At 39.5% G+C, this 12,819-nt stretch overlaps 1 protein-coding gene across 2 annotated transcripts; it reads left to right on the forward strand.

Moving 5' to 3' along the window:
- Positions 1 to 1,117: 1,117 nt before the first annotated feature.
- On the forward strand, positions 1,118 to 10,521 carry COMMD6 (COMM domain containing 6). Of its 2 annotated transcripts, none has more exons than XM_069880260.1 (7): positions 1,118 to 1,193; positions 2,950 to 3,008; positions 3,818 to 3,883; positions 4,042 to 4,118; positions 5,322 to 5,490; positions 6,611 to 6,763; positions 7,805 to 10,521. In XM_069880260.1, exons 1-7 carry the CDS (start codon positions 1,151 to 1,153, stop codon positions 7,853 to 7,855), a joined length of 618 nt encoding a protein of 205 aa, XP_069736361.1. In that variant the 5' UTR covers positions 1,118 to 1,150; the 3' UTR covers positions 7,856 to 10,521. The 2 variants fall into 2 exon arrangements, with proteins under 2 accessions (XP_069736361.1, XP_069736370.1); XM_069880269.1 differs by lacking the exon at positions 1,118 to 1,193 and adding an exon at positions 1,220 to 1,236.
- Positions 10,522 to 12,819: the final 2,298 nt, after the last annotated feature.

The raw sequence follows: 12,819 nt of genomic DNA on the forward strand, positions 1-12,819 counted from the left end.
ATGGCAGGAGGATGTGCTAGGGCAGGTTTAGGCTGGATATTAAGAACAGGTTCTTCATTCAGAGGGTGGTGGAGCACTGGAACATGCTCCCGAGGGGAGTAGTCATGGTGCCAAGCCTGACAATATTCAAGAAGCATTTGGACAACTCCCTCAGACACATACTGTGAATGTTGGAGTTGTTGTTGCAGGGACAGGAGTTGGACTAGATAATCCTTGTGAGTCCCTTCCAACTCCGGCCATTCTATAACTGCCTGATTCTATACTGATATTATAACATTATAATATAATAACCCAAATCCTAAAAACAGGTGTAAAACTGATTATTAGAGAAACTGCACTGTTTATTTGCAGGTATACAGGCTGATTCCACGACACATTTGCATAAAGTATGGTTGCTCCATGTACCTGTACTGAGTTGAATACACCACACGTGCCACATGCACACAGGTAGTTGTAGAGAGCAATGAGGTCTCCCCTCAGCCTCCTTTTCTCAAGGCAAAACAACCCCAGTTTCTGGAGCCCCCTCACCAGCTTCGTTGCTCTTCTCTGGACTCGCTCCAGATCCTCAACATCCTTCTTGTGGTGAGGGGCCCAGAACTGAACACAGTATTTGTGGTATTTAGTTGTCTTGTAAGATACACTTGTCTTATGTGAAGAGACAAGCTGAAGGAAGTCTCCGGACATGGCTGGATAACCTAAAAAAATAAACATTCTTTGAGAACTTAAAGAGTTCTTTGTCTAAAACTAGTACATCTACCTACTGCTTTTGGAAGACGCTTTGCCTTTTTAGAAGGGCATCCAATTCAGCGCTGAGTTGTACAATAAAAATATTATTGCCCTTGCTTCAAAGACTGTGTCCTTTTCAACGTTTTACCGATGAATAAGTGTTCCTCACACGGGACGGGACGGGACAAGCTCTCAGGTCCCTTGCAGCCCAACCCACCTTATCGAACCCAGCGGTCACACCGGCCCCGCGCTTCCTCCCCGTCAGCCAATAGGGGAGGGGCCCCCGCCCCCGCCTCGTTCTGGCTCCGCTCGCAGCCAATCAGAAGCGAGGTCCCCGCCTCCGCCTCGTTGTGGCTCCGCTCGCAGCCAATCAGAGGGCGGGCGCTGTGAGCCGGAAGCCGGGCTGGGGCGGCTGTGAGGGGCCATGGCCGGTGGGGCGGCAGCGCCGCGGGCGCTGGTGGCGCTGGGTGAGGGACCGGGACCGGGACCGGGACCGGGACCCCGACCCCGGTGCGGGAGCGCAGCGCGACCCGTCCGGGTTCCTTAGCCGAGAGGCCGAATCGTCCGGGGCGAGGCGTTCGGCGTGGGCCTGGGCTTGGCGGGGCTGCGGCTGCGCTGCTGGGACTGGAGGGTGAGGCGGGGATAGGCGGCTTCCCGGTGTGCCGCAGGGCAGTGACACCAAAAGGGCTGGCAGATAAGCTCTCCTAAGATCCGTTTTGGAGCTTTAGAAAACAAGCATCCTTTAATCACGGCTGGGCAACGTGAGGGAGTGATTTCCATCAGTCACATTGTCACCAGCTCTTGTTCCCTTGCATTTCCCACTTCTGTGCGTATAGAATCATAGGAGTCATAGGGTAGTTTGGGTTGGAAGGGACCTTAAAGATCATCTAGTTCCAACGCCCCTGCCATGGGCAGAGTCATCCCACCAGATCAGGCCGCCCAAGGCCCCATCCAGCCTGGCCTTAAACACCTCCAGGGATGGACCATCCACATCAATTTTCCCAGAAATCTTATGTATGTTCTGTTACTTTCCAAGGACTCATTTTAGTATCGTTATGCACTTCGCAACAGTCAAAACTCTTATTAATTTGGGGCTGGTATTAGCTGTCTTCTTGACCTTGTATTTGAGATAGGAAAGCACTGCAAACAGAGGCGATTACAGAAGAAACACCTGTTATGTGCAGATCATACTGCACACAAGATGTTATTATGTCCTGAGAATAAACAGTGTCTGGAAAAAACATTTTAATGAAAACGTGCTATTGGAGGGGTATTCTGTCTTAACTTTCAAAAAATACAGTTACTTAAGTGAAACTTAACTCTACCTCAGTTAAATCAAAGATATTCCACTTTTTGCAATAGCAACTATTTCTTGTATCAACTACTATCAGCAGCATGGATGCTGTGGTACAAGAAGTAGTTACTATTACAAAAAGTGGAATGTTTTTATTTAAGATGAGGTAGAGTTAAGTTCATCGAAGTAACTGTATTTATTGAAAGTTAGAATGTCCCTCTGATAGCATGCATGTGTTTTGTTTTTTTTTTTGTAGCATGTTTTCAAATAGTGTTTTTCCAGACACTGTTATGTCTTGTGTTAAGTATGATCTGTGCTGAACAGATGTATCTTCTTCTGTAATCACTGTTGTTTGCGACCTTTCCCTGTATCAGATGCAAGGTCAGACAGAGAGCTGGAGCCAACTCCAAATTAGCAAGAGATTTGACTGTTGTTAAGTTCATAATAACATTCAAATTGGTCCTTGGAACGTAACAGAACATGTATAATACTTCTGGGAAAACTCATACTAATGTGTTGGAGTGGGAAGCATATTCTGTAACTAGCCCTTGTTTCACTGCACACTGGATGGAAATCAATACCTCATGTTGTCCAGGCCTGCATTAAAAAGGATGCTTGCTTTTTATAATTCCAAAACAAGCCTTAGAGAGTTTATTTTCTGGCATTTTTGGTATCAGCTATTTTGTAGCATCGGGGACTGCCAGGATTTGTGATTGTAGAGGCTTGGTCTGAAGCCTTTTGGAGTTGATTCTGTTAGACTTGGAATGCCGTGAGCAGGTGGTATTAATGTAATTCATGAAAAACTCCCTTAAAGAAAGCTTGGCTTTAAAGGGAAATGCATGCAGGATACCTAGGAATTATTCAAAGAGTGATTACGTTTATTTCTATAACACTTTAAAGATTTGCTTCTGATCATTTGTATTTTTCAGATGCTGATGGTGCAGCAGATAAGATTAATTTAATGCCTCAAGACTTTTTTGCAGAACTGGTGAGTAAGGGCAATAAATGCCTCATAAATAAATGCTTTGATGGCCTCAAGCTGCACCAGGGGAAGTTTAGATGAGATGTCAGGAAAAATTTCTTTGCTGAAAGAGTGGTGAAGCCTTTGAAGGGGCTGCCCAGGTGGAGTCTCCTTACATGAAAGCGTTTAGAAAATGTGTCATTGTGGCACCGTGGGACATGGTTTAGTAGGTGGTGTTGGGCTGACAGCTGAACTTGATGATCATAGGGGTCTTTTCCAGCCTTAATGATTCTGTGATAAATGGGATGTAGAAGTGTATCTGGTGCGTTTTGATTCTAGGAAAACTTTGTTTAAGCTCTTCTGGTTTTGTCTTCTTGTAAAGCAAATGTTATGCCTGTGATGGCTTGGATTTACGTGGCTTATAATGGACCATTGCTGCTGAGAGCAATAGGGTTGCTCTAAGTTTGTTTTTATCACAGAAACATTTTTAAATGTTTTTTTCCCTTTAATCTAAAGGAGTTATCAAGCTAGCTTGTCTAGCAAACATTCAGCTTGTTTACTATAGTGTCCATTGTTCAATAATTATGAAATGGTGCGTTAAATAAGAGTAATTAGAGAGGTAGTAACTAAAAGTCTTGACTGAGTTTATTTGCTTTTCTTGAATTTGGTGTAATTTTAAAAGCAGTCATTTAATTGACTTTGTTCTTCACTCTGCATATAAAGCATCCTCATGTTGTCTATTTTTGCATTAACCCGTTTTCTGAGTAGTCAAACTAGCTTTGTCCTGTGTATTAAAATTTGCATTAAGAGTATTTTTAAAATTATTTTCTTTACAGTGTGAGCAAATAATTCAGCATCTGAACCATAAGTTCCCAGGTGTAAATACAGCTGAACTATGTCAGGTGAGTTTGGATACTAGCAGTTATAAGCAAATATATTTGCTGTATATACTGTAAAAGATGGATTCCCAGAGCGATTTTTTGTATGTGTGTATACACAAAGAGGATTTTATTAATGCAAAATCTATTATTATTTGTAATTGTGAACATTCTGTTTTTAGAGAATGCAGACATCTGGGATTGAGATTAATGTTGGTGATCTGGAAAAAATAGCTAACATTATTTCCTTTCTGTTTAGGTAAGCACAAAATAATTTACCTAAGCCTATGTAGTTTTTACCTCCACCCTAACTTATAGTAGTATTAAAAACTGACATCGAATATGGGTATTAAATGAGCTCATTGGGGAAAGGGCATAAGTTTGTAACTCAGTACACAAAAAAACCCCCTTTGGGGCTTAGTTTATGTTCTTAAAAAATGTGCAGTTACTTAGTAGTTAGTCTCATAAAGAGAGGAAATTTTTCTAAGATCTTGTCTGCAAGCTTTAGAACTACTGGCAAAATAAAAGACTAAATGAAGCTCAGTTCTAAAGCTAAGTCAGCTACGCCTTTTGCTCAAAGAACAAGTTCTAAAAACGTCATGTTTCTTAGACTGGAAACCAGCATTTGTGCTTGTTTGAAGAACACACAGTTCTATAATGTTGAATTCCACTGTGATAAAGGTGGAGTGTTTAGGCAGTGTTTTCAGCTACTGTTTGCAGTTTTTTTCTGTTTTCAGAAAGGTAAAATTTTCAAGATGTTGCTTGTTCTTTTGATACCTAGAATGGAAATGTTTTATGTAATAATAATTTGACTGGAGAAAATATACCAGTAGAAATTTATGCTATTATTTTCTCTATAAAACATAATGTCTTAAATTACATTAGGCCATGCTAGTTGGAGGACCAACTTTTTTCTAGTTCGTTTTTTTTTTTTTAATGTCTCTTTAACGGGAGTGAATCTGCATGAACAAAGCTATGGTGGGATTTTTTTCTTTCTATTTCTATAGAAGGAAATAAATGGCAGTTTTCCTTTAGAGTTGCTACCTTTTCAACTGAGGGCTTATTGTATCATTTCACTCCTGTTAATACCAATTATGTGATAACTTAGAGGTCATTACTTGCCTTTTGGTGATACTTAAATGCTTAATTAAGCTGCCTTATTTCTAGAGTAATAATATTTAACTGCTGTGTGCACACATCTTTTCACAGCATTATGCCTTTTTTTCAGTTGCAATAGCACTTGGAGTCCATGATTATTTTTATTTTGTGTGTTGCGCTAGCCCAGCAAAGCATATTAGGACACATGAAAAGTCAAGTCGTGTTGGGTTTTTGCACATGGATACATAACACTAGTAAAATATCCCAGGAAAAAAATAAATCACATTCTGCCTGATTATTGTGAAGTACAGTGAGAAATGTAATGAAACTAAATTGATTCAGTGTTCTTTGGATATACCTGTAGCACAGCAGCCAGAAACGGTCTCTCTACAGAAGAACTTGTCACCACCTTGGGCAATGCAGTCAGCACTCTGCCAAAACATGCTGTTCAAGTTATTCGTCACGTATGGAATGAACGGGGCAAATCTATTAGTGTATCAGAAGATGCAAGAAGTATGGCCACAGTGGGGCAGGTAACTAAATGACCAAGTGCAGTTGAGCAAACTAATAAGTTCTCAGAAGCGTCAGTGCTTCATTGTGTATGTTGTATTGCCACGGACGTGATGGTATCTTGACTGCCGAAAGCTTTCTTATAGATGTTACCAAATGTTTACCCAGAAAATGGAATGTATTCAATAAGAGTCATCGAAATGCTGACCAGTTTTCTAATATTATTGTTTGGATCATAAATGCACATTTCATACAGTTTTAGAAATTAATGCTTCATAGTACTGTTAGGGAAAGTGAGTGGCAGTCAGGGTGGTAGACAATTGCATGAAACTAGTTGTTTATGTTAATCTGTCTTACGTGTAATTTGAGGTGTTCTTCAGAGTTGATAACAGCAGTGCTTAGTTGTTTTATTCTTTGTCTCCCTTAAATTTAAATTTTTTTTAAAGATACTTTCTGTCAATTTCCAGTGTTCCTTTTTTGAAAAAGATAAGACAGAGTCTCTGCATTTTAGGATCTTTTTTCTAACAGTGGTTTAAAAGTACGGAATTGGAAAAAAAATCTTGACAATAAGCTTTTAAAGGCTTTTTTTTTATCTCTTCATTTGACAGTTCTGTCAATTGTAAAAGGCTATAAGTGGTAACTTACCTGTCTGAAATGTATTTATGATGTACTTTTAGATAAAAGACAGTTATGGAATACATTAATTTCTTTTCCATTTTTGCTATTATAAAACATTTGTGCTCTGTCTGAGGTTTTTATGTTTCCACTTGACTTAGAAACTTCAAAAAAAAACAAACCCAACCCATGACAAAAGCATGACTTATATACAAGCCAGGTGAACTTGTGCTTCTATTACTATAACTTCCTGAAATAGACTGTACTTGAACATTGGCAGTAATTGAATAAGGAAAGCAGGTTAAGTGAAGTAATTTGTAAGATTGATTCTCTCCACACATGTATACCTAAAAGGAAGGGTAGATTTTTTTTTTAATTGACAATAATATCTGAATGTGTATGATTGTTTCCTGTTTGGATAGGAGCTCTGTGTGTCCCATGTTGTCTGTAAAACATCCATCCAACAGAACAGCAATGATCAGCTAGATCTTCCATTAACACTGTTTCCAATTATTTTCTCCCTTGTAGTTTGTTGATATTAAATGGAAACTGGGTGTTGCAGTGAGCTCCGACTCCTGCAGGTCTCTGAAGTATCCTTATGTTACAGTGATGCTAAAAGTGGTGGACCCGTCAGGACAAATAACAGACAAATCTTTTGAAATGACGATCCCACAGTTCCAGGTCTGTAATCAGCATTACTTGATTCAGTCTTTTAAAAGCAACAGTGACCTTTTTGATAAGGAGTAACTGTAGACCTCGATGCATCCACTTGTGGTGCTTATTTACTAATACAGTCATTAGAGGATGAAGCATTTAATAATTATTTAAGACACTGAAGCCAAGTACTTATTGTACAGCATTTAGCTCTACATCACTTATGGAAAAAATATTATTTTAGCAGTCATCACTCTGCTCTCTTACAAATATGCTAACAACTGAGGATTTTTTAGATGTTTCTTGTCAGCTGTTGCTCTGCCTTGTTAAAAGGGGGTTCAAAATCTATGGAAAGTTCCCCAGCCTCAAAATCTAAAGCTTGGGTTAAGCCTAACATTTGTTAATGATTAGGAGTGAGGGTCAGGCTGCTTTGTCACTGGCTTTTAATTGCTATGCCTTCATCCATGAACTTATGTAACTTTGTTTAATTGTGCAGAAATGTGGCAATTCTGTTGTCACTAAAGGGCAAATGTACAGCTTAGAATATTGTACGTGCTTACAGATAAATCCTTGGAGTTAGACTGGAAGGAATTTGAGAAGGATATTCTAAATCCTTGTGTTGTGAAATGTGTTCATTCTGGTTGAAACCTCTGTAATATAATTTTTTGTTTAACTATTATAAGAAATGAATACTATGTGAGAGAAGCCTAGATTATTTCAGCTGGGAATAGGAACATGTGCATAAGAAAGCTTTTTTGTGTTTGCTTTTTTTTTTGTTGTAGTGTGAGAACTACTTTGGATTTATTGCATAGTATCGCCTCCCATTAACAGGCTAACCCATGCAAATAAGGCATCACCTGTGTACATTTAATAGTGAATGTGACCAATTGCCAACCAGCTCACAAAAAACAAAAGTGGAAACTTTCACTTCAAGCTGAAAATTGTGGCTGGAGGAAAGGGGAGAATGTGAGAAACCTGGATTGTCATTTTTGTCTAACGTGCTCGTTTGAACTACAGTTTGAGCTTTTCTTCATGCAGCTGAAATTTATCTTAACTCTTGCTTTTTAGAACTTCTTCAGACAGTTCAAAGAAATGGCGGCTGTTCTTGAAACAGTTTGAAGAGAACTCTTATTTACACCGAAATTCTGGACAGACTTAGATCAAGTAAACTTTCCATTCTGCACAGGTAATCAAGTGCCATTGTTCAGCAAGGTATGTATCCTTGCATTGCTCTGCTCTGAAGATTTCTTCGCTTTTGAATACTTGAAGCCAACTCTGCAGTGTTTATGAAAATGTATTCAGTTTTGTTCATTTGGGTAGACAAAAGACTGGGATGAGCATGGCGAAGAGTAAGAAACTATGTGTAAGAAACTACACACTTAACTCTGGAGTGTGGAAAGACACCTGAAAATCTTGCACGGGAAGTTAATGATGGGAGAAATGTAAATCCAATTTTAACACTTCTGTCTGTAAAAGTGATGTGCGCTTGGACTCAACAGTAATATTAAGCGTATGGAGTATGTGAAGTTACTGGTAAAAAGCATACAGGTAAAAAGCTGCAGGTATTTGCAGACCTGACTTCCACTCCTCTTTTAATAACTGGAAAATGTATTTGTCCTAACAGCTTGTTTATTTCAAATAGTTATTTCCCACCACCTTGGCGTATAAAAAACGTGTTAATGCATTAAGCTTTTCTGGAAACCCAAAACCTACTCTCTAAAATGAAGCCTAGAGGCTAATCTTAAATAAAGGTAGAAAGATAAATTTAAATCAAAAGGTTTTAAATACATTTTGCCTTTGCATTTAATCCAGCTCTCATCTGTGGCACTATGCTTGGCATTGATCAGCAGTCTGCTTTCTAATTAAATTACAGTATTCATGTACTTGCCTCACTCCAGGTTCTGAACTACAAAAGTCAAGAGGAAACTTGAAAACTCAGGCTGTAGTCTTAGCAAAGCACATAAGAGAGAAGTCTATGCTAAAGGTCCACAAGATTTCTTTGTTTGTCATTGTACTGTGTGGCAGGAGCCCACTGGACCATGTTGGTCACTCTTGCTCTTGAGAATGTCCTAACCAGCAAAATTTTGACTCTGATTCTGAAGGAGAATGGGGGCATTTCCAAATGGGGAGTGATAAATCCAGTGTGGTTGCATGCTCTATTTTTTTTTTTTGTTAATTTGTGTTGTGTTTTTCTTCTTCTTGAGTTTTGCATAAACATAATGCAAACTGCAAATACAGCAGGAGGGAATAAAAACAATATTACTGCATTTCAGGGTATGACGGTGGTGGAGTAAAGCAAGTAAATCTGAAGAGAAACCATTCATATTGATAAAGCAGACTGAAGTTCATGCTGCAACTTCAGAATGATAGAGTCTGAGACCCAGTTTTGCTGGGACAGATCCTCAGGTGATTTCAGACACCCTTCAGTGACAATATTTGCCTTTCTAATTCACATTTTTGGTTTCTTTTTCAGTAACCTTGTTTAGAAGCTGGCTGAAAGTCATTGATGCAAGTTATGCCTGCCATTTTGTCATGAAAATAGAATGTAGCACATTGTGTGTGCTGCGCACTGCAGTTCTATCAATAGAGATAACACCCTCACTATTAGGGCCACCACTATTTTGGTGTGTAAAACCAGTACTTGGAGTTGCTTAGAAGCCCAGCAAGTGAAACATTATTGGCTTCAGCAAAAGATAGTAAATATTTTGGGCCATGGCATTGATCTGGATGATGTTTTCTCTGTGCTGCTGAAGTCCGAGGTGTTTGGGGAGAGCAGATTGCTCTTTACTGCAACCCTCGCAATGGAACGTCACAAAGGGGTATTGGAAACAGACTTCCCGTTTGCCTTTTCCCTTGTCTGCTTCCAAGGGCTCAGGGCTGATTATAGTGCAAAAAATCCTCTTTCTGTGCGTGGAAATGCAATGTGAGCAGCTGATTTCTTTTCAGTTAGCAGAAGTTGGAGTGTAAGGCTGCTGTAACTGGAAATCATTGCCATGCTTTGGCTTAATGAATTAATTGGTTTACATTAATGGAAGAGTTCCAGAAAAAAAAAAGTTTTCTAGTAAAACTGGAGTCTTACAAATACTTCCCATTTGTTCTAATGCACTTGTATTTCCAGCTGTCTGAAGAATTTAGGTGACTGCCTTGGGACTGGATGGAAAATAATATTTAATTAATTGCATTTTAAATTCTAGAAACAACAATTTAATAGATGCTGGAAGGTAATGAATAAACATTCAGGTGCTGGTTTTGCTTGACACATCACCAAGAGGAGAAAGTTAGCAGCCTTTGAAAAGTCCTATCTTATAGTTTGTCAAGTCAGATATTCTAGAAATATTAATGGTTATTTTTTAAATGCCCCTGAACTCCAACGTGATGGAACTCTGGCTGGAAGATGTCTGGGCATGTGTGCTATACTGGTTTACTGTCTGAGAATTTTCAGAGGTGTTTATGAATGTCTAGGAGATGTGATTAAGAGTTGGCTATGTATTCAAACTCCTGAGATTTGTCCTGATCGCTATCGGTAGGAATTCCTATACTTGAGTAATGGAAGAATTAAGTACTTTTTAAAAATAAAAACAAACTAAAAAACCTAACAGTTTGCAGGGTAGCAATATTAACATGTTCAAACAAGCTGTTGACTTGTCTGTATGTGCAGAAACCAGATATTTTCACAGAGAATGAGGAGTCCTTGCGTATTCTGAATTCTACTTGTTGGTTGATAGAAAATTGTATAACATATTTTTATATGTTCACAGTCATTAAACATAGAGGTAATAAAGAAATATGGTCTGTATTTTGTTTCAAAGCTACTGCATGAAAGTCTGTCTTATAAACACTGTAGTGTTCAGGACTAGACTATGACTAAACTTCTTTCCTTACTATATTAGGATGAAGTTCAGGCATCTGCAGTCTTTCTCTGTGCTGAGGAGAAACCAGGGAATACCAGGGAGCTGAGGGACAACTGTGGGCGGCAAAGATTACTTCGGTCAATTAACATTTTGTCTGGCTGTAAGTAGATTGAATGAGGAAAAGGCAGAGGACACGTGAGATTCATGAAATTTTGCTGGACATTGCATTCAAATGGTTTTCTTTGCTAAATTGTATTTAGGAGACAAGCAAACAATGCTTCTTTTCAACGTTTGCCTGAAACAGAGCAAAAGGAAAGAAGAAGAGTGGGGGTAAGAAGGCTCTTAAACAGTAAACAAACCAAAGTGAGGGAATAATGAATCTCCTAGCAATGTCTGTCCGTCATGTTCATCATATATTGCAGTCATTTCAAACACACCAGCCCACTTGCAGAAAGCAATTTTTAGAAAAATGCTGAAAAGCCCTCAGAAGAGAGTGCACAAGTGGCTGTAGTAAAGTCTGTGCTTTATGTGTTTAGCTTCTGCACACTTTGGCCTAGTCATGGCTAAAGTAAAAGCATGTCTCTGTTCCTGCTTCCACAAAATTGTACTGCCTTTCTTTAACCACATCTTAAAGGCATGTAACCTTGTTCACTGTGGATGTATCCCCCTTTATTTCTTTACCTTCCCATTTTCAAGTGTTCACTCTATTTGAATACCTGAAGGTACACCAGCTTGGATCAATTAATAACAAAGGTAAAGAGATGATAAATGGAGGGACAGGAAGAAGGCTGTTTCTTCTTCCTGCTTGCCCTGTTCCCTGTTACATTTGAATGTTTTATTACTCTTTTAACTGTGGGTATCATGAGAGGATGACTTCTAACCCTTTGCAGAAGCATGCAAGGTTCTTCTCTTTAGCTCTTGTGGGTACTAGAATCACACACAAAAGCGCCACAGTCATTTAATCTCCCTGCAACAAACAGTGCCCCAGCTCTGAAGAACCTTTGCAACAGTGTCAGGGACTTAAAATTCAGTAGCCTGTATCCTATCCCTTACCCTATGGTTGATTGTGTAGTGCTCATTTCCCAAACAGACTTCTAATAAAATGACCTATGCCTGTTGGTTGTGCTGCTGGCTGACTGGGCATTCACTCAGTTAGGCAGTCAGATCTGTTCAGGTCAGTACATGATGTATGAGATATGACACAAACAAATGAGACTAACCTAATTGCTCAGGAACCAGGATTAGGAGGGGAGAGACAAATAGATAGTTAAAGAACATATTCTAACCTATCACAGTGAGACAAGGCTCAGCTCAATCACTTCACTTGGTATGAGTGGATGCATGTTCAAATACTGATGTTTTCTTACCTCAGTCATAAAATGTCAGTGTGCAACAGTGAACAGTGAAGTAACGTTAAGTTTCTTGTGATACTGAATGTGATACTACAATGGAAACTTTTTAATTATTGACTGAGGCTTACAATGAAGAGATCCCAAAGATCAAGTTGGTGCTCAAAGGAATCCTTTTTTTTGTTGGTAGAAGATAGAAAACCAAGGGAACTCCTAGATAACCTTTTGGAAAGTGATCTACAGAATTGCTTTGAATGGTGGCAGCATCGTATGCAGCTGTGTGCCATCTCAGAAGGGTACTCTTGCAGGTGATTGTAGCCGATTTTATTTATTTGTTAGAAGAGTACAGGTACAGTCTTTTTTTTTTTTTTTTTGTGTGTGTGTGTGTGTGTCAGACTGCGTAATGAGTGTCTTAGTGTTGGTTGAGCTTACACAGTATGCTGCTACAGTCCTTCCATCCTGAGCCTGGGTCACTATAAACAAATGGATTTGCTTGTCACTGTGAAATGTTGACCAAATGTTTCCTTTACTGTTGCTTCTCCCATACCCCACTGTCCATACATACTCATCCAGTCCCACTCTGGGTGCTTGAGTTGCTTGAGTACATGAAGAAGTGTACGTGTCAGAGGGGTGATGTTCAGCATTCCTCATCCCTGGTCCTGGATGCTTTTAAAGCCTTTCTGACCCTTGTTTCCAAGGCTCTTCTGAAGGAAGGTGGAGAAATGACCTACCATTTGTATTGACTTGCTGGGAAAAGTATGAGCGAGCAGTGTGCTCAGGTGGCCAAGAATGCCAGAAGCATCCTGGCTTGGATCAAAAATGGTGTGGCCAGCAGGAGTAGGGAAGGGGATGTCCTCATGTCCTTGGTGCTGGTGAGGACGCA

The sequence above is a fragment of the Phaenicophaeus curvirostris genome, chromosome 1 (assembly GCF_032191515.1).
Source record: "Phaenicophaeus curvirostris isolate KB17595 chromosome 1, BPBGC_Pcur_1.0, whole genome shotgun sequence".
NCBI classification, from domain to species: Eukaryota; Metazoa; Chordata; class Aves; order Cuculiformes; family Cuculidae; genus Phaenicophaeus; species Phaenicophaeus curvirostris.